The 22,465-nt window shown below is 43.2% G+C and overlaps 1 protein-coding gene across 8 annotated transcripts in view; it reads right to left on the bottom strand.

Annotated features, from left to right (window-relative positions):
• Nucleotides 1–63: 63 nt before the first annotated feature.
• dab1a (DAB adaptor protein 1a) overlaps nucleotides 64–22,465 on the bottom strand; it is a 238,643-nt gene continuing 216,241 nt past the window's right edge. For 5 of the 8 annotated variants that reach the window (XM_017304518.1, XM_017304517.1, XM_008407377.2 and 2 more), the window contains 10 exons: nucleotides 21,778–21,909; nucleotides 17,632–17,751; nucleotides 17,195–17,233; nucleotides 16,624–16,686; nucleotides 14,414–14,467; nucleotides 4,476–4,538; nucleotides 4,268–4,364; nucleotides 1,967–2,373; nucleotides 534–729; nucleotides 67–439 (listed from right to left, as the gene is read on the bottom strand). In XM_017304518.1, coding sequence (XP_017160007.1) covers nucleotides 255–439; nucleotides 534–729; nucleotides 1,967–2,373; nucleotides 4,268–4,364; nucleotides 4,476–4,538; nucleotides 14,414–14,467; nucleotides 16,624–16,686; nucleotides 17,195–17,233; nucleotides 17,632–17,751; nucleotides 21,778–21,909 — 1,356 coding nt within the window. In that variant the 3' untranslated portion in view covers nucleotides 67–254. Of the gene's footprint in view, nucleotides 440–533; nucleotides 730–1,966; nucleotides 2,374–4,267; nucleotides 4,365–4,475; nucleotides 4,539–7,141; nucleotides 7,262–14,413; nucleotides 14,468–16,623; nucleotides 16,687–17,194; nucleotides 17,234–17,631; nucleotides 17,752–21,777; nucleotides 21,910–22,465 lie in introns of all 8 variants that reach the window. The other 3 variants (XM_008407378.2, XM_008407379.2, XM_008407380.2) reach the window with 3 other exon arrangements.

A 22,465-nucleotide genomic window follows, 5' to 3' on the forward strand; every position in this document is an offset into this window, starting at 1 on the left:
CACACACACACACACACACACACACACACCCACACACACACACACACACACTGCCGCATTCCCGCGTGCTGCTATTCATGCAGTAAACCACGTCTGATGTGCATTTTTATGCGCTCCGGCACGAATGCGCGTTCGTCAAGCGACACTGGCAGCATCGGCCCGCTAATCAGCCAGAGTGATTACCTGGCCCGCCAACACTGCAGCAAAGGCTATTTATCAGCACACATTAACGCACCGTGTAGACTACAGAGGCATCACGAGGGACGTCTTAAAGGCATACACACACTTACAGCGTCCTCCTCCCCGCTGCGACTGGGGCTGCCCTCCGCTTCCCCGAACGAGTCGTCCGTGGGCGGGTCTGTGGCGTCCGTGGGCGGGTCGCTGACGTGAGAGGCCGAGGACTTGGACGGGGAGCTCTTCCTGGGAGCCGGCGTAGGAGCTGCAGAGGAGAACAGACTTTTTTTTTTTGGGTGTTTTTTTTTTTCACGGTGACCTTCCAGCTGGAAGGTCGGCGGCGGCGTTAGGTCGCTCACGGGAGTTGGTGGACGGCGTCGTGGAAGTGACCGGCGTCAGGTTCATTTGGGAAATGTCGAAGTCGTCGCAGTCGTCCGTGTCCTGGGCGGTGCCCACGCGGCTGAAGTAAGAGCTGAACGCCTCTGAGGTTCCCGCTAGACTGGGCTGTTCGCCCTTCTTGGACGGCATGGCTGGAGGCTTCGCCAGCTGGAAATCCTGAGAGCACAGGTGACGTCTGGTCAGAGCTGCAGCGAACATTAGAGTAACTTTAAAGGTTTTTTTCTTTATATAATGAACAAACTGTTCAGATGTAGCTCAGCTGATTGCAGCTTTAATACAGTTAATAGTGGATTATGTGTGACTTGAGTCTACAAACTAGATTGGGTTCAGCACGGGTCAAAGACTCTTCTATTAAAGCCAATCAAAAACTTTGTGTGGTGAATGTGCTTGAACTTTGGTTGATATGATGTGTTAAGTCAAAATCTATTATTTTCCACTTTTCATTCCACTTTGTATTTAAACCCATTAAACAATATATTTTTAAAAAAAAAATCAGGAAGTGAGGAGAAAAGGAGAACCAGACGTGGTAAATTCTTAAAAACAGTTTCCATGCTTCTCTCGGAGCTCTGACTCCTGTTTGCAGTTTTGAATGTGACTAAAACCCAATTATGTGACGCAGCGCAACACAAACAGGAAGAGCAAACAAACAGGGTGGAGAAGAAGCAGGCAGTCGAACTAAATACATTTCTGATCAGAAGTTTAAATATGACTCATCACGGACATTAACGTTCAATTCATTTCGGGGCTTTAATTATACCTTTCTATTTGAGGATTGAATAATTTGCACAACAATTTGTTAAATGGACGCATACGCAGGACCAGTTTGCTTTCATCTGATGGCAGCTTGAGTCAGATTATTGAAAATAAGATGTTTCAACAAGTTTAGAATACAAAACATAACTTGGCATTAAGCATCTGAACAACCTGGACCTCAAACCCGTCACACGATCTGTGAAAGCTGAACAAGTGAAAATAGAACATGGCTGAAGTCCAGCTTGGGACATTCATCCAGTATTAGAGCAAATGTGTGCATGGACTTGAGCATGCATGCACAATTTTGATTCCATGTAGACCAGACAAAATAAAATAATTTTGCACCTATGTACAGATCTCAAAACATCTTTTCAGAACAGCTTTAGATGCATCATTAATGTCATGTTTTATGTTTATCGTGTTTTTTTGATGCCCACTGCTGTGATTTTTAGTAGCTTTTTTTTTTCCTTTTATCCTTTTGTTTGATGCACTCAAGTGTTTGGTTTGTAATTTTGGATTCCCGTAAAGTGCCTGAGTTTTTAGAAAAATGCTAAATAAATTATTATGAAAACGTTACGCTGTATAACCATTACACATTTGGTTCAACTCGAGCCCTGAACTGAAGCCGCTGCTCCCCCACCTTGAACATCTCCTTGCCCATCTTCTTCGGCCCTTCTCCGTGCTGCGGACTCGACGAAGCCGACGGGGACGGAGCGGAGGCGCTGGCCCCGGCGCCCGTCTGGCTCTCGCTGGCCGGAGTCACGGTGGTGACCGGGGCGAGCGTCTGGAACATCGCAGCGGGCAGAGTGCCCACAGGTTGGGCCGGGAGGTAGGCTGTCGGGGAGAAGGCTCCAGCCGCCATGGCGGCCCACTGCTGCTGGGTTGCGGGGAAGATGTTGGCCTGGCCCCAGATCAGAGGCTGTCCACCCGGTATCACCTGGGCCACGGGGCCCAGAGGGGACTGGACCCCGAAGGCTAGCGGCGTCTGGGCAGCAAACGCCTGCTGGGACCAGTGGCCAGGAGGTACTGCTCCCATCGTCACATAACCTGGAAGCACGGATCGGGCAACATTAGAAAGAGTCGTTCCATTTTTCCTCGTTCTTTTCATAAAGCCTAAGAGAGGACACTCTTGTGATTAGAAAACCCACATTTGGTGCTTCTCCTCTGTGCACAAACCCACAAAGATAATAAGACATGCATCACCAGAGAGCGCTGCCCTACTTCTGCCTGCAGCTAATGCGGAGCCGCTTAATGGTCATGGTGAACTATAATAATTACCTCCAGAATGAGGCAGGATCATTATGGAAAGGCAGAGCACAATGCAGTCTCATTAAAATCACTCAAACTCATCAGCAAAAGGTACTTCTTATTACACAGTCACTAGTTCGCAGCTTCTGCTCTCTGGTAGTTAACTACAGGAGAGGAGGTTGACATTTACCCTCAGCCGCTCTGACACAGACACACAGAGCGACGACCAAAGGCAAGGAGGGGAGCAAATGAAGACATCCTGAAAAGGCAGGAAGTGCAAAAGAATTTATAGCCCCTTTCACTTTTCCATTGTTTCCTCACGTAAAAAGTGTTTTATTTTGGTTTTTAATCTAATGGGCACAAATAAGAGAGTAGAGAGTAATTGTGAAGTGGAAGCAAAATTATGCATGGCTTTCATTTCTTTCTTCTTTTTTTTCAGGGTTTCTGTTTCTCCAACTCAAATTTAAGGCTTTTTAGGACATTATTAACACCTTAATGAATGAAATTTAAAACAAGAATGCACAAAAGGAAATTTTGCACTTTTTATATTGTAGAAGTTAACATTTTTTTCACATAATGCACATAATGTCATTTGGATTAGCAATCGAAGTCAGCCTGTCATCCAGCCAGATTGTGAAAGATTTACACTTACCCATGACAGATGCAAAAAAGCTATCTAGCAAACCTATTAGCAGCTGGTTAGCGGTAGTCTCAACCGCCTCAAGTTTGTGCGACTCAAACTGAAAAGTACCGCAAGAAAAATAAACTACATATAATATTAAAGATAAAATAGTTCTGCCATGGCAAAATTTAAGACATTTTAAGGCCTTAATGTTAGATAAATGATTCAAGGCTTTTTAAGGATGTGCGGACACCCTGCTTTCACAAATACAAATCCAAACATAGCAGTGCATTTGTATTTAACCTCCACGAATCGAGTCTCTTTAGAAAGCCCATTCGCTGCAGTTAAAGCTTTAACTCTCTACCAGCCTCACATTGGCAGATTTCACCGATTATTCTCCTTAGACAGCTCAATCAGAACGGATGGAGAGTATCTGTGTGCATGCGTTTTCAAGTTGCAGTTGGATTCAGGTCTGGACTTTGACTGGGCCATATTAACACAAAAAGTGACCCAGTCGCTCTTTCAGATTTATCTCTTGCTTAGCGTCCTCCCAGCATGATACTGTCACTGCCCTGCTTCACAGTGAGGACGGCGTGTTAAGGACGATGCTTCATGACACTTAACTTTATTTAAGAATGTGAAAGTAAAGAGGCTTCATAGCGTTGTGCGCAACATTGTCTCGTTTTCTTACACACAAATCACAATACGAGAAGCCGGAGCTCGTAGTTCCACAGTGACCAAAATGGACTTCAGTCTTCTCATCTTTTGCTTTTCCTTCGACTGCCACTGCCGCCTCAGCTTCAGGTAAGTCAGCAGTAGCATCCGAGGCAGCAAGCTAATAAAGCGTTTCATATTCAGCACACAACCGACTCCACCTTTCCTCCAGTATCCAGTCATCTGCATTTCAATTCTGTTCCGTCTGTTTATTCCAGCAGAACCTCCCCTCCCCTCTCCCTCTCGTCCCTCCGTCCTCTGCATCCTAATCCTCTGACTTCACAGCTTCTCCTCATCTCCCAACGCGTTTGTTTGTCCCGTGCTTATAGCGGCGACGGCGAATAAGCGAGGCCTCACCTGAGGGCACGGACGCAGGATTGAAGGGAGCGAACAGTTCCGTGGGCGGCTGCAGGCCCTGCGAGGGGTCGAGGGTGTTGGCGGGGGACGCCGGGGTCTGTGGGAATCGGATGTCAGGTGAGCAAACAACAATACAAAGAAAAAGCAAAAACAAAAATGCAGTTTGATTAAAAGGGAAAAACATTATGTCGGCATGGCTGCTACTCACGGACGGGGAGGTTATGTCAGGCGGCGTGGACATGTCTCCGAAAATCTCTAACTGGCTGATGTTCTGAGAAACAGAGAGGGGAGGGAAAAAGAAGAAAACAAACGCAGTCGGTCAGGGAGCGATGGCTGCTATGCTCGTCTGGGAATCGAATCGTGAAGTGGTTAGCATTCCGGTGCAACATGCATCGGATGCCGCATGCAACGCGGGAGCAGCTACATGCGGGCAAAACGCCACCTACCTGAACGCCGCTGCAGCAACACCGAGGAGGGGGGAACAAGAGAGGTGAGCAGAGATGGGAGAATGAGATGTAATGATCAGGATGACAATACCCACCATGACTTATTACACTTGTCATGTGCTTCTGATAGCGGCGCTCTCTGCTAGCTGAGGAACACACCGCCTCACATCTTTACTGTACAGGAGTCTTCTTCTGAGCCCGAGCCGTTATTGTTTTCCTCTCGCGGAGGATGGATAATGTGTGTTGTGTCTCAGAGGGCATAGCTACAGATCTTTTTGATCTGAACTTGTTCTGTATCATTTCCTTCCCATGGTTCTCTTTAATAACTCTCCTTTTTTTCTTCTTTTTCTTTTTTTGTTGCACATTACTAATATCTTTTGGCCAGTGGCAACCGAAGGAAACTATTTTTAGTCGATAAAAAGAATTTAAGCCTTGAATACATGGTCAGAGATTTGCATAAATCATGGATGCGGGTAATTTCTTGCAGAGATAATGAATGTTCTTAGAATATCTCCTCTCCCCCCGTTCACTCATGGGTCATGCGGACCGGAAAGTTCTTTTGTGTATCTATCAGAAAATGGATCTGTGATCACGACGTTGAGTCATGAAGAGTTTACTTTCACAAAGCCTTGGGAGAAGATCTGAGGCTGTGGTATGTATATTTCATTGCAGCAGAAGCTGCTCTCGTACAGAGATTAAGTAGTCAAGATATAGATGCGACAAGAAGCAGTGACAAAGTTTCAACGGGATTAATTTTTACACATAAGTGCTAAAATTAGCTGCTTTTGAGAAATGTTCGGGGGATGAAAAAACACATTGAACTCGGGGAGACATTTTTAAACTTCCTGTTCAGAGCTGCTTCAGCTGTCTTGGAAATTTTGGAGTATGAAGAAATTTTTTATTTGCTTTTAAAAGAATTACAATTAGTGATGCACAGGAAAATGTAGAGAGATTTTTAGCTCAATTAAACTACGTAGATTGACAGGCCGGTAATAAATTCAAATAGCCAATCTTTAATGATCAGTGGATGCACCATCTGAAGAAATATAATAATGACATCTCTCTTGAGTGTAGATGTTGTTACAGAGTGAATAAGGCTTAAAATGAGTCATTTTAACACTAGTAAGGACCTTAATAGCAAAACAACCTGACAAACATCAAGGACCAATAAAGTTTTTTACTACTGTTGTGAATTTACAGTATTATTTGAAATACTGATGATGGACCACAAAGGGTTGTGCAGAAACTTAATTTGAAACCAATTTCAAAGTTCTCTTTTACCAAAACAGGTTTAACTAACTATAAATGAGTTCTGGGAATAAGAGATTGAAGTTAATTAATTCATCATATCAATGCGAAAATGATTTAAAAGGCAGTCATATTTCTGATGGCATGTTGAGACATGTTGGCCATGGCAACAAAGCTTAGAGAGAGCAACACTTTAATTTAAAATGAAAGCTAAAAGTTGCTTTGTTTTCTCCACTTGATTTTTGACTGTATTGCCTTGAAGTCTTTCCTTTGTCTACCTGTGTGTTTTACAACCTTCCCCATGTTTTTGCTTTGGCTCCAGGTTGTTGAACCCGGCAGACAGGGAACAACCGGTGTTGGTTTACCTTCTGGAAAGAGGCTTCGGATGCTTTTCATTGTTGGCGCTGGCAGCTGTCTTGTTGGGGCTGTGTAACCTGTCTATCATCAGCAACTGATTAAGACGTGCGAGTCTCTTAACTGGATGCTCATCTGCATGATTAGAGTTGTGAAAACATTTGTTTTAGAAATGCAAATTAGATGGATGCCTGTTGTTTTTTTTTTTTGTTTTTTTTTTTAACACTTAAAGATCTTATGATTTGTTTTTGTGTTGTTCAAAGATTAGCAGCCAGTTCTTAAAATGTCATTTGTTTTAAAAATAAATTAAGGAAACTGAATCATAGAAAAAAAATTCTGTGATTTAATTCTTTTCTCTACAAAATTATCTTTTTTTTTTAAATAGCTGACTGAATTCACTCCCAGAGAAGTGATCCGTGTTTTGCTCGAGTTTGAACTTTGTCTGCGAGATATTTTCTCTCCTGAAAGACCTCCCGGCGGAGCTAATGGACGGGGGCTTCGTCTCTGCTACATCTATTTTTCAGTTTTAGACAAACACACACCGGTGTGAACGTGGGTGCGCAGCAGCGCAGCATCCTAATGTCCTCCTGGCCAAACTTGGCTGCTATAGCAACAGGAAAAGGTGCATGTTTTATTCAGTAATGACAGAGGTCTACGGTCGGGGTCACTTCAGACCAAAGGAGAGCAAGAGGTGCAGAATTGATCAGGACGTGGCGACAAAACCTCATCTGAGGAAGTGACTAGCGAATCAGCTAACGAGAGCTAACCTTTATGGCTCCCTGCCGGAAAACAGAGGAAGACGTCCTGGTGTGTACGTACAGCTTACCTGAGTCACCATGTCCAGGCTTAAGTCTATCAGATCTGCAACTTCCTGCTGCTTCGACTGTTGACGTTTGACAGCATTCTGGCGCTTATGTTGATGTTGGGATTTTTTTTTATGTCCGTTCTGTAATCCAAACCCCAGTGTTAGATGACAGGTGGGATGAAAATGATCTCACACACACAAACATGTTAGTTATTTTCAATTCACACACACACACACATAAACAGAAAGTAGTGATGTTTGATCTCTTGAATACACCGTGTTAGCACGTCTGCTAACCATGACACAAACACAGGGCTCTGCAAGAGCCTGAACTTGTCCATATTTTGGCACCTAAACTTATTTTACCGGGATTTTTATGTGACAAAAACACAAAGTAGCTCACAATTATTCTGTGCAATGAAAAATGATGCATGATTTCCCCAAACAAGGAGCAGAGATCCGTAGCTCAGGCGGGAGAATCTGTTGACAGGACGGATAATAAGGGGAACATTTCACTAATTTGGTGGGACAGTGGCATCAGAAGTTGTTCACTAAGAAGTCTTGTTTGAAAGTTTGTCACATGGTAAGAAGAAAGTGGGACACAGTGCTCTCTTCAGGTTAAAAACTGAACTATCTGGATTTCTGAAAAATCATGCTGTGGGAATTTGTTTTCTCAGAGGGGAGCAGGTAAGACGGGAGGATGGATGGAAAGGAAACTACAACGTCCTTAAAATACATGTAGAGCTACTAATGAATGGTTTAAATCAAAGCTTATTCAGGTGTTCAAGTTCAATGCTTAATTGTCATGTGCAGAGTACAAACACATTTCCTCATATAATAAAAAAAACTTACTTCGCTGTCTGCAAGAACGCCACTTAAAAACAGGTTAGAAAAAGTACAAAATGTGAAATAACCTTATAAAATAGAACAAATATTACCTACAAGTACCAATAACAGGATAAAAGTAATCTCTCTATACATAAACTTTATACTATATAAATTAAAATACAAGGAAATGTGAATATAGCATAGGAGCAGATGATTGGTAGCAGTGCAAATGTCAATAGACTGATCAAAGTCTAGATCTAAATGCAACCGAGAATCTGCAGAAAAACTTGAAAATTGATGTTAAAAACCAATTTGAGATTTTATTACTGAAATATTTTTGAAAACCACGTATCAACTCTTTCTACATTAAAGCCTTTCACTACTCTCTGTTGGTCCGTCACGCGAAATCCCAATAAAGTACGACCAAGTCTGTGTTTTACAAAAAACGTGAAAGGCTCAGAGTGTCGGAATGATTTCATGTCTATTGCGAAATCCCTCCACCAATAGCGCCCTCCTCTGTCTGCAGAGACAACGGTGTGACGAAGGCCTCCTCCGTTCCCGTTTCCGGCTCTGGCCCCGACACGAGGCGCAGACTGGTCTGAGCCAAGCCAGTGCCGTATTTGTTGCGTGACAATATTACTGAGTGTGCTGCTTTCATTGGATGAAAGCATGAGATATGGCCATCATTAGCTGATGCTGAAAAACAATAACACATTGGGCAGTCGTAATCAGGTCTAAAAGCACAGCTCATTTTTCTACTGAGCTTTTTTTCCCTCAAAAAATCTGAACTCATAATCGCTCATTTCAATCTAGCTGATGAAACACATTTGTCTGAATTTTGTGGCGTGGGTGTGTGTTGGTGTGTGTTATCTATTGAATCGTACAGTATCTGCCATCTTTGCTGAAAGTTGCAGTCTGCTGCTGGCTTTCCTTCAGTTTGTCCTTCTGTCCTCGCTCTCGCGCTTCCCTTCCTGCCAATTATCCCTTTGTGCCCGTTAGACGCTTTCGCCATCCCTTCGCCCAGCCCGTATAGTCCTCATCATCGCAGCCGCAGACCTATCAATTAGCCGTCTCCGGGGAAACAGTAATTACCTGCACACATGTGTTCTGCACACAATTAATGCATCCCCTTTAATTAACGCCACCTTGTTGATTCCCTGCCGAGTGACTGATTGCGCTGGCATGCGGCGCAAGCACCGCTGACCTTGTGCAAACAATGCACACAAGTCAGAAAAATAAAATCGTACATGCTACGACTGAATCTTCTCTCATTCACCATCTGAAACTGGGTGCATCTCCTAAACCTCGGAGGATCCATGAATGGTTACAGTACCTTAAAAAAGTATCCATATCTCCTACAAATGGTTCACATTTTGTCAAATCACAATCTCAATGCATGCCACACTTTTCAGAAGTTGTTTGTAAAAAAAAGTTATTGAAAACCATGCTTCGTTTTCCTTTTCGCTTCACAATTTGAACTAATCTGCGCTGGTCTATCACATAAAACGGATGATCCAGAGCTGCAGGAACACAGACAAACAGAAGGACTGACTCTACAGTTCTTCATGTGTGTGTATGTGTGTGTCTGCGTGCGTGTGTGTGGCATAACCTTTGTTTAAACTCCAAAGGTAAAACAACCCAGAGTGTAATTTACAGTCGTGATCCTATCATACCACGTTATCAGTAATCCAGTGTTTGAGTGGAGCTGTCGCGTCTGTCCGCTGGAAATGTGATATGCTGACCTCTACATGCGGACTCCGAGGCTTGTGTTGATTCAACGCATTATTACAGGTCTGACCAGATCAAGAGCTCTGTAGATCGGGATGGCTTTATGGGTATGTGTGTGTATGCGTGTGTGTCTGTGTGTGTTTTATTGATTTGCCATCGTTTAAGAAGGTGACAGAGTAAACACCAGAAGGGACCGCCGCAGACAGGAGGTCACGTCTGTACTGATGGGATCATTTTGTCTGAGGTGTGGTGTGCGCACATGCGCACACGTCACTTCATGGCACCGTCCAGCATCCGTCCGGCTGAGAGCGCTGCCGATTTATATCAGCAGTGAAAACCGTGGCAGGGCCGGCCGTAGGCTCATTTGGGCTCTGAGCAGCATTTAGGTTTGGGAGCCACCTTGCCAGTTTTCAAAATGTGCTTTTTAGTTTGTATCTTACAGTTATATAAATATACTTTTTTTAAAATTGACAATCGGAGAATCACATCAATCCGTTTAATCAATAAACAGCAGCTAGAATAAAGTGTTTCAAATCTTAAAAGCTTTTAGTTATGGCGATTGTGTTACTTTATCAACTTAAATTTAAATTTGTAATTAGGTTTGATTAGAAGCTCCTGTGAAAAACTATCAACTAACTGCCTGAGGACCAGCGGGTAGAGAAATCTTCCTGCAATCAGAAAGTTATGGGTTTGATTCCAGCTTCTTCCCGACATGTCAGTGTGTTTCTGGGCAATACACCCTACTTCAAATTGTAACATCTAATAGTTGCCTCATACCTCGAATACAAACAAACAAATAAACAAACAAGTTATGTGACAATTTAAAAGACTACAAGCCTGTGGTTGCTTCTGGTCAGACTAGACTAAGAGAAAATTACATCCTGCTGACTTTATTCAAGAGATATTTCCACTTTCCAACAGTTTACATGCTGCCGTGCCAAAGCTCTGTCAGCGTGTACCCATCATGCTCTCTGAATGATGTTTCTGACTTCCGGAGCGTCGGGGAACGGGTTCCTGTTGGAAAACACGATATGCTCCTCGCCTAGTGGCATTAGAGATTGATGCGTCTCACGCTCAGAAGATTGAAGGGCATTACAGCGGGAGCGTGCCGCCCTCTGACGCTGGATTTATCTTCAGATCAAATTAAAGTGTTTTCAGAGTGCTGCAAAGTCCAATTGGTTCCACGACAACAGAAACGTGTTGGATTCGGTCCCGTCCAGACACCTACCGGCGCAAAGGCAATCCAAAAAGCAGCATGTGCCGTAAGCCGGTGAGGGGAGAACAAAACAAAAAAAAAAAGTACTACGGTGCCTGTAAGCTTCTTACCAAATGTGGAGATAATAAGCATCCAGAACACTGTGAGACTGATGCTACCTAAATTTATGGTATTTTGAATGTGACTGCCAGCAGAGAACAAGGATAGCAGTTTAAAGGGGGGGAGAGCAAACAAAAACCTACTGCTGAGGGAAGCAGACAAACATGGTGGGATCTGCATTGTAATGCGGGCGCATGTGAATGTGGAATACAATAAACTCGACCGGAGGAGGTGTCACACCTAACCAGACATTCACTCCCACATAACCACAGGACGGCAGCCTGATTACCGCCAGTGTTTGGATTACAGAAGATTGAATCGGGCGGCAATAAAACGATCATCTTTATAGTCAGATAGAGAGCAGATGAGATATAAGGCAGCCTGACACAAGCGAAGGTCATCTTTCATTATCGGCACAGTAACAAGCATTTAGAGATATTACAGACATGAACACATGATGGATTTTTTTTTTCTTTTTCTTGACGTAGTAGCAAAATCTAGCTCTAATAAATAGAAATATCCAACTATTAATCTGAATATATTTGTGGAAGGGCTGCACAGTTGGTAGAGCTGTTGCCTTGCAGCAAGAAGGTTCTGGGTTCAATTCCCGGCCTGGGGTCTTTCTGCATGGAGTTTGCATGTTCTCCCTGTGTATGCGTGGGTTTTCTCCGGGTACTCCGGTTTCCTCCCACAGTCCAAAAACATGACTGTTAGGTTAATTGGCCTTTCCAAATTGTCCCTAGGTGTGAGTGTGTGTGCATGGTTGTGTGTCCTGTGTGTCTCTGTGTTGCCCTACGACAGACTGGCGACCTGTCCAGGGTGACCCCGCCTCTCGCCCGAAACGTTAGCTGGAGATAGGCACCAGCAACCCTCCYGACCCCATTAAGGGACAAGGGTGCAAGAAAATGGATGGATGGATGGATATTTGTGGAAGAAAATGCTTTTTTTAGAATCAACATTTTCAACAAATTCAGATACGCCAATCAATTGGTCAGATGTTGGAATCAGTAAAAAAAAAATGGAACAGATCTACAGACCTTTAATTAAACCCCAAATTCACCATCAGCCAGTACAAGTCCAATCAGTGCAATAGTGGCACAGTTATTGGCACCCCTGGTGCTCCCCCTCCCTTTCACCAATAGGACAATACTTAGTCTTCCTATATACCAGATTGTGAGACCCAAATAGTATCAGATAAACTATTTCTCTATGAATTTTGTTACACATTTATGATAATTTTCCTGCTAAAACTGCACTGTATTCTAACCAGGTTTCTATGGTCTTTGAAAAAGTAATAGACCCAAAAACATTACAAATCCCTCAAAACTTACTACAGTTCCACATATTCCTTTATTTCATGTCAAACCAACCTGGAGTGTTTGCTGCTGAAAAGTTCAACCTTAAGCTGCTGTCACTCTGTTTCTTGTCTTGCCATGTAGGCTCACAGTTTGAAAAACTCGACTGTGTGGAGCTCACCGTGTTCTGATTGGTGCATTTGCTTTACTATAGCAACAACTCATTTTTTCCCCCATGTGCAAAGGATAAATTGACATGAAATAGAAACACTTAAAGGGTTCAGTTAATAAAGAGCTAAATTACTGAGACATTAAGTGGTCAATTTGTTTAAGTTTTGATTTCAAGCATCCAGCATCCCGAGGCGAGATAGTATACGTCACAGTGTTGTGTCAGATCAAGCAGAGTTCTTGTTACATTTGAATCGTTATTGACGCATTAAAGGGGAAGTAATATGTATTTTCCAGGCACATAATACCATTTTATAGCGCAAGTGACTAACTTTGTTTCCTTCAGTTGCTATAAAAATGCTCTGTCAAATACGGCTTAAAAGAAATTTGACCCTGTAATTTAACACCTTGAAACTGGACCTCTGTCTCTTTAAAAACTCCTGCTCTTTCCGACACTCTGCCTTCAGAAAGTCATCACGACATGCTTCTCTATCAACCGAGAAGTAGCTCCTGTAATGAGCTCAGCAGATGCTCTGTTCCACCAGGTGATTGCTAATTGCTACTGGCTAGTCTGAAGGAGCTGAGTGGGGGAATTGCTCTGTGAAGTGGAACCTTGGAAACTGAAGCTCTGAGGAGGAGCTGCACCTCGAAGACTGACTAGTTGACATGGGAGATTAAACATGAATGAAAGGATGCATCAAAGCAACACTCCAGGCATGTTTTGGTAAAGGAATAACGTCATAATATAAAATAGAGCAAAAAAAAAAAAAAAAGATTTTATATAATACTGTCCCTTTAATAAAATACACATCTCGTATGAGTCTTGCAGTTCTAATGTGGTTGAGTGACAGCTGGTGATCAAATGGTGTATGCTACTGTGCCAAATGCGTCGGAAGAGGAAACCAGTGTTATTTTCATACGGTGTAATGTTTTCCAATACCACTGAAGTGAAAGCAAACAAAAAAGAAGGGGGTTGAAGTTTTAAGTCAAATGTGACTGAATCACATGGCTCCAGTGGAATTCATCAAACTCCATGCTTACGCTGGTGATAGCAGAACAGAGAAGACTGTTTTTCTGGGATGCAGATCAAGACACTGGTTGGCATGTTGCAGTGTTTCATGGTTGTAATGAACACACGGTCTCCCTAAGATGCCACTCTTTGCTACAAATCTCTAAAGGTGAGCATTGGAAATGTTTTTCCAGCTCTCAATCTGCTTACTCGTGGCTAATTTAACACCAGCGTTTGATCAGAATGTTACCAGTGGCTAAAATAAATGGGCCTGTGTGTTGATATAATAGGTTAGTTTCTCAGAAATACCTCAAAAAATGAATGTATTTTACAGTTTTTTTTTTTTACAAATCTTTAAAAGCGCTGCCATTAAATTTCACCACATCTGTAAACCACACGATCAAACACTTATATGCATTAACACAATAAAGATCTGCTCCACCACTCCAAATACAAAATACATTTTCAAAGTAATGCCATGCACAATAGGAGTCAAAAGATAACACAGACACAGCATGAGTTCAATGCAATCTGACACACGGCCATGCAAGTTTTCACAGGACTCACAACTGTCTAACCATCGCCAGGCATGCTTCGCCGAGCCGACTCGCATGCCACACACACACACACACTGTCCCATAGGAAGCAGGCACCGCAGAGCAACGAGGAGCAGGACACGAGCCACCACTGGTCACGGCACAAAGCAGTAACAGCACACCGCACAGGGCACTGAATCCCAGCAAACCTCTCAGGGCAAGTGATCAGATAATCCTGATCAGTGTGAGGGACGGCTGTTAATCTGAAGGAGAATCAAAGGTTACAGCTGTAATCTATGAGGTGTTTTCATTCCACTTGAGTGATGGTGAATCAGCTGAGAGGTTTGTCTGGGAATGGGGAGGCAGGCTGAGGTAGATGACCAGGAACGCGGGCGACAACACTCGGTCACTCACTGGGTGTCGCTTTGGGACGTCATAGACCCCTTCCTTCTGCTGACTGGTGGGCACCTACACAGTTGACCAATGGATTCAGAGAACAGCCAAGAGAGCCCGTTACCTCCAGATCAGCAGGCAATCAGACATTACACGTCAACTGTTCCAAGCACGACGACACACAGGTAGCCAACACGAATCCCTGCGACTGGCCTCAACGTGAATCACATCGGTCGCCGGTGACTGATGTGACTTGTGTGGCGCTGGGATGTGATCGGGATTAAAATCGGCGGAATGAAAGCTCATCGACTAGGTTAATAAAGGCCTTATCCAGGCTGCCGATCACACCTTCAGACATGTAATAACTCACACTGTCACACGTGGAGACATGTAATATCTCAGTGTCAGACCGACTGCTTTGTATGTGCGCGATGGCAAAATGTGATAGTATGAATCAAGTCGCTTCTTTTGTTTGTGTTCTCCGTCGACTGCACAGAGTTTAGAGAAGAGCTCGCGCAGCTGCGGCGCCATGCGAAAGTGTTCACATCCTCTGAACTTTTCACATTTTCCAACCTCGGCCATTAGTGCATGTTGTTAGGATTTTAGATAACAAACCAACGTAAATCAGGGTTGGGATACATGGTTGGCTTTTAAAGTTGTTGTTTTTTTACACAGAAATTGTGCAACGAGTTATTCAGTTTCTACCAAGATTTTGTAGAATCAGCTTTTGCGCAAGTTATCATATATTTACATAATAACTCTAAACTCAGTCAGATTTGAAGGAGCTCTGTCAGGTCATGCCACTGATTTTGGCCATTCAAAGACATAAATATGCTTTGATTTACTCTATTCTCATATTGACTAAGTTTAGGATTCCAGATTGAACTCCAATAAGTCTTTTGCATGTTTTCCCCCAGAATTACCCTTTATCTCAGCTCTGACCAACTTTCCTTGTGTCTGTTTGCACAGCATAATACTGCCACCACCATGCTTTTACCACAGGGACATTACCAGCCACCTGTTTGTTGTGTCCCTTGCATGGGTGGTGTTAAACTTTAAATGGAAACTTCTTAACATTCAATTTCAACTAAATCTGTATATAGAGATTACATTACTTCACTAATTAGGTGACATTTGAAGGCAGCTGTTTGCACTCTAGAGTAAAGGCAGCTGAATTTAACTATCAAATGCAAATGCGTTTAGGTTTTTGTACTTGTAAAAGAATTAAAAAGCCATGTACCGCATTGTAGTGACATAATATCCCAAATAAATACGTTGACGTTTGCGGTTCAGAGGATATTAATACTTTTGAAGGGCACTGTTGCTGTGTTCTGGTTAGACTGAGTTGTGAATGAAAACAAACACTGCTAAAAAAATAAATAAATAAATAAAAATAAAAAATCTGGACGCAAGTCTGGCACAGCTTCCTTCATCCCGTCGCCTCCTTTCAATGCCTTGTTTACGTCTTACACATGCCTATCTCCAGAAGCGGCCATCTTTATTCATCCAGCAGCTCCTCTGTGGCTGCAGGCTGGCTCAGCCCACTGGTTTCCTACGTCTGATGTATGCGCAGGGATTTGCTAGCATGTGTGTTTGTTTTTGTATGATTGTGCATGTGCCAGCACAGTCCATACACCTCCCTGCCCGCCCGCCGGCCACCCCAACCCTTTCAATCCATTTTATTTAAAGATCAAACAAGGGGCTGGTGATTAATCTTTCTTCCCCCTTCCACTTGCTTTCATCTGCTTGGAAAGGAGGGGAACGGAGGTGTGGTACATGGGGACGGTGGGTCTGCCTTCCACGGTGACGCCTGAAATAACCACAGCGTCTCTCCTCTCTGCATCCCCCCGCCCCACCGCACTTCATCATCCCTCGGAGGTCTGCCCCCGTCTCTAAGGAGCAGGAGAAAACAACTCATCTCCCTAGACTTGCGGGCTTTAGCAGGACTGGTCCTCCGAGAAACTTTTTGGCTGCTACATTTACGCCCATATTTACAGCTTTTTACTTCCCAACTGCACATTTTGTGCTTTAAAAACAGGAGCCATTAATTTTATGTAGCTGCCACGATACTTTTATCCCATTAAAGAGCAATGCAGCCCATAAAGATGGTCCGGTAAATGGAGGAGATTAAATCTGTGGAACTTTACACGCTTTCAGCGGCTCGTCAGCAGTTTACTCACAGCCTAAAAGCTAAAGCGAGACACAAGCGGGGGACGTGAGCTTGCGAGTACCTGATAAATGCTTTCTTCTGATTGGTCACGGATGGGTTCGTGTCCGGCCTCAAACACAATGTACTACAACGTCAGCAGCAGCGGAGGGGGTGGGGGGAGAAAGGAGATGGAGGGGAGAAATAAAAAAAAAAGAGAAGAAAAACAGAAGAAGCAGAAGAAGAAAAAATTGGGTGATTTTGAGAAATTGAGAGAAAAAAGAGGGGGAAACTGCAGAGGTGATTAGTAAAGAGCATCGTCATTAAAAAGCAGTTGAAGAACAGATCTCAGACATACATGGAGACTATAAGCAGCAAGAAAGAAAGAAGAAAACAACCAGAAACAACTCATTAACACACACTTCAGATCCACATGCACTCATTTTCTTGGCTGCATAAAGCGCACGCACACACACACACACACACACAATAATATCTCCAATATATGATTCTGGAAAACTTCCACCTTTTATGTACCCGGCTACTCCCACACTGACCCCCAAACCGGAGCTGTCTCCCCACAGTGCACACAGAGAGGAGCAAGCTAGAAAGTGCAGCAGGTGACAGTGAGGCGATGTGATTGGTCAGGGAGTTACCTGGTAGACCGGGTCTTCCAGGTCCTCCTCCAGTATCGTCTGAAGCAGGCGCACCGGCGGGAGCGAGGGAAGGAGAGAGAGAGAGAAATAAAACAGAAGAGAAGAGGAGCAAAGGACAGAAGAGAGGTGGAGAGTTAAGCCAGTGGAGTGGAAGCGGTAGGCGGAAAGCACAGAGAGACTTCCCAGCACTCAGATAATCATTGGGCAATCATCAAAGAGAAAATTACAGCGAAATAAAAAGAAATTAAGCAGGAAATGCGAAGAGAGGGAGGAATAAGCACAATGTGCAGATGGTGCCATTAACGGAACCGAAAAGTGTCTACCCGGCGTTCTTTTTATCTATCTTCAGAGCTCACCTGTCAAAAGGCTCTAGTTTTAAGGCAGGGAACGCTTGACGTTACACAAGAGAAAAAAAATTAAAAATGTTTCACAAGTACCTGGTAGACGGCCTGCTCACACTGCTTGTCTTTCTGGGCCTTCTTCTCCATCTCCTCTCTCTGCTTTATGTCATAAATGAGCTGGAACAAGTCCCGCAGGTCCAGAATCACAGGCTCGGCCTAGAACAACGAGAGAACGTGTTAACCAGCAACGCTTGTCTAAAACTCACATTCTGACAGCCTGTTCTAATAATGATTGACTAACCTGAGGTGACTGAAACCTGATTGTCCTTCACCTGAGGGCTGATTACATTCTGTTCACGCACAGTCCAATGACATTCGCGTTCTGCTGCGTTATAAAACGCCAAATTCAATGTGTTTTATAGGGATTTTATGCGATAGATCAACAAATAAAGTGCACACTTGTGAATTGCACACAGCCCGGGTGTGTGTATTTAATCTCCGCGTGAATCCAGATGTTTTGTGGAAAACATCTGGAGCACAAACAGCTTATGGAAATTGAGAAATAAGCCAATTAACCGTCCATTTTGGAAAATTCTACCTTGTGCTGTCTACGGAAAATCTTCCCTTGTAACCTCTTAGTTTGTGTTTCTTCTGACTAGAGAGGATTACCAGCCTTAAAAAAGAAAAGAAAAGAAAAAAAAAATCAAGCAATCTGATTTCCAAACAGAACAGGAACAAAATGAATCATTTCCATCTGAAAACAAACACAGCACTTTGCCCGAGTCGACCGAATGCATTAGCATCAGGGAAAAACAAACAATGCAATCAGCGCGTTTAAAATCTTTCATTACAGGTAACGCAGCTCTTGAACTGATTGCTGTCAGAGCCGCGGTGACACGGCTTTGAAAATGGGACTTCCCGAATTGAAAACCGGGCTAAACCCCCTCCCCACCCACTGCACACGAAGACAGGACATTTATCTCCACAATAACTACAAGCTGCGTTCCTCCTCTCAATCAGCTCCGGACAGTTACATGAGCAAGACGCCAGCCTCTCGGTCTTACCTTGCGCAACCTCTGGAAAGCAACAACGCCGACAAACCCGAGCGTGCGACCGTCGCGGCGGCACGACCGCAAGGAGTCTAACAGTGCAGCCGTGTTTGAGACCTAATCAATTATTGACTGAAGATTTGCAGAGTGCACTCAGAGTTCATAGACTGAACGGTGCTTTGCATAAAGCGGTTCTCCTTTAATGTTGCCTCTCTGCGAGATATTCTCAGCCATCCCACTTCTGGTGACAGACAGACACGCTGTGGTAATCTTTCTACCCCCCCCAACTGAGCCAACAGTGAGAGATACTGTCACTCTTTCAAATTCAAATCCGCTTTACATTTCACAATGCACGCCACGTCAGTAGCAGAAGAATAAAAACGCAGACCCGCCATCCCTGACGAAGTACCAGCTTATAGGCAGACAGCATTTTAGATTCATGAGCAGATGAGACGGACGCAGTGTTTTCGGGACGGGAGGAGGAAGTTTTGATAGCGTTTGGCATGAAGTCCTAACTCGCGCTGCCTGTCCCCAAAAGCTGAAAAATTACTAAATGGAATTAATTTATGGAGTTTATGACAAACTTTCAAATCTTATCAGCTCTAAACCTTTTTTTTTAAAGAAGTATTTCGATTCTACGTAAAAGTCAGAGCCTGACAGAAAATAAAGTAACGATGGAGCAGGTGACGCAGCAGAAGAGAAGCAGCGATAACGACAGAAAACTACAACAAAGAACGCTGGGAAAACGAGGAGCAAGGTTTGGAGGGTTATAAAAAAATTTGAGCTCGTAATTCACGCTAAAGTGAGGATAAAATGTTTGCATCTCGGAATTTGCTTGCGTGGACATGAGTCAGATATTTCCATAATTTGTCGCCTTTCTCAGCACCGACATGTAGAGCTGATGAATCTACTGAATTTCTTTCTCCACAGCGGAACAAAAAAATATATTTCTTTGGAAAAAAGACATCACAACCTGAAATACAAGAACAGGTAAAAAAAAAACAAAGTCATTGACATCAATCAGTCTTGGAAGGGTTAGAAAGCTTTTTTTTTTCCAAGGCTTTGGGACTCTGGTAAACCACAGCTAACATTATGTCCGAAAAAAGACGACTTAATAAGCACCGCAGGTCTCACTTGCTTCAGCTACGGTCATGATTGATGACTCAACAATAAGAAAGAGACAGGGCCAAAATGGCATCCTTGGGAAAGTTTCCAGATGGAAAACACAAGGGTCCGCCTCACCTTTGCTCAAAAAACAAAACAAAAAAAAAAACTGGAGAAAAAAAATATTCTGTAGACAGCAAAGCAAAAGGTGGAACATTTTGGTGGTGCTTATCAAAGCATTTCAGAAAAAATATTATGCTTTTAGAAATTTGTAAATGTGACAAAAAAAAGAGCAAAAACAGAAGAAATATTCACAGCACTGTCCTTTTTTTTTTTTGGTTTGTATTTTCAATGGTGGGAGTTTTATTTTTCACACATTTAAACAATGATGAGAATTTTGACCCCCAGCTCTCCCACCACCCTGAAAAGCTGATTTTTTTATTCACAATATTAACTCTGGTAAGTTTTGCATAAAGTTACAACAAAGACTGAACTCTGAGGCAATCCTTTCTGACACAATTAGGGCTCCTCCATCTGCACAGAGCTGACCAAATAAGACGCGTCTTTCTTGTTCTGGGACTTTGAGCAGTAAGCCAATTACTTTTGAATGTAACCCTAAATTGGCCTTTTCTGAACAACTTTAAGTCTTAGACTTCATGACGACAGAGACACTCTGTTAATTCACATCAAAGTGGTTACTTTCCAATTACAGCCACAGCAATAAGCTCTGCGCCTTTCATCCCTCTCATTGTTTCCACCACGGCTAACAGCCCGAGCACCGGCGACGGCGGGTTCAAGTCCGAGAGAGAGAGAGTAAAATATAATTATGACCTTTCCTCAGGCACACACCAGGTAAATGGCAGCTTAGCTGAGCGAGGAAAACACAGCTCTGTGATACACTGTTAGGCAGGGCAACGTCGTAAAAGCAACCGCTTTTCAATCACAGCGTGCGCTGGCGAATACAGATGGAAGGTGTGTGTGTGTGTGTGCGTGTGTGTGTGGGAATCAGTCTAAGTCAGAGAGCCATGGTTCATGGCCCTGGGAGGATGGATATGCCATTAGAGCTGGTGACACACACTCAAACCCTCATTGACTCACTATGGGAAATCAATATGGCTACAGAGCAAGGCAGCTGGATCCAGATAAAACAAACCAGGCACACAGACACAACAGCAGCAACAACAATCATATCAGTGCCCGGAGAGGCACTCGATATCATGTAGAGAGTGCCACCGGTGCTGCTGCAGGCCTGACCTGGACCTTCTGCCTCACGCCGCACAGTAAACGGTGCGTCTGATGCGCAACGCACACCTGCATGAGCGAAATGTCAAGAGGTTTGCAACCAGCGAGAAATGATCTGAATGAATCGCTTTAACCTGCACACGTGTACAACGCAGCAAGTCCTTACAGGAACAGTGTGAATATCACGCACATTCATCGTCTACAATATTAATCTGGACCTTCAACAGTGTTTGTCTCCAGAAGACATTTGCCCGAGCTTGAGGATGTGCTGGCGTGCTTCAGGTTATGATGAGCTTTTATTCTGAAGGCGTTTCTGGGTTGTGCTCGGACATCCGAGAGTGACGGTCTGGTTCAGATGGTTGGGAGCTGGTTGGGTTTTACCAGCATTTCTAATGCATGGGATATTCGCACCAGGGAAAACTGTTTATTTAATTGAGTGCTACCATTTTTGAGAAAAGTAGTCAAATATCAAGTTGTTTTTATGACAAAAGCTTGTTGGTAAAAAAAAAACAAAAACAAAACGAAGGTGAAGTGTTGTTTCTCTGCAACCTCCGGAGGGATATGCAGATATAAATGAGGGAATGTGGAAATACTTGAATGTATATGTGTAAATTAGAGAAAATCTACAAATTCAACCTTCCGCATCAAATTCCTGCTTTTGACATCCATTGTTGTTGCTTTATTATACAACCATTTTTACAATGTCTCCATTTCCTGTTTGAAAACAAATAGTGCAAACGTATTGTTAAAGTCCTAAGGTGAGTCAAAAAAATCTTACCTCCCAGGATGAGTGTGTGCAAACTCTTCACAAACATTAAAAATGGACGCGCAAAGTCAAAACACTGACCGACTGTGCAGTTTTGATGGCCACGAATCGGTGATTTCCCTCCTTCCCGCAGACATAACCGAAGGCTCTGTGGTCTGTGATGTCCTTGGCGATGTAGGAGATTTCATGGACTGCATGGTGGTGTTGGAGGATCTGCGAAAGAAAACAATGAAGTATGACGTTTTGCTGTGCAGGCAAAAAGTCAAATAGTTATGTGTCTTCGTGCTCCACAAACGCATGATGTCAGCAGAATACATAAAGTTGTACCAAATTTCACTGCCATTGCAGCTACGAGTCTCTTGGGGTATATCTTCATCCGGTTTGGATATCTAGAAATGAAAATCTTTGTTCTTTGAAAAAAAAAAAATGGCTTGAGCTCCTTCTTATGAAACAAGGATAATCTGTGAACATTACTTCAAAGTCTTTCTACACATTTTTATTTGGATTTAGATTTAGACTTTGACTGAACCGTTCCATCACATGAATACGCTTTAAACTAAATTATTTGTTTGGCAAGTTGCCCTTTTGGAAATGTGAACCTTTTAGGTTTTCTTTCAGTATTACTGGAAATTTATGTACACACACATTCCCATCAACTCTGACTTATTATGTCTATATGCAGAAAATTGTCAAACTAAGTCTGTAGAAAAACTCATAACAGAAAATAAACAATCATAATCGCAATATTAGTAGATGATTTATATATTTA

The sequence above is a fragment of the Poecilia reticulata genome, linkage group LG4 (assembly GCF_000633615.1).
Source record: "Poecilia reticulata strain Guanapo linkage group LG4, Guppy_female_1.0+MT, whole genome shotgun sequence".
NCBI lineage: Eukaryota > Metazoa > Chordata > Actinopteri > Cyprinodontiformes > Poeciliidae > Poecilia > Poecilia reticulata.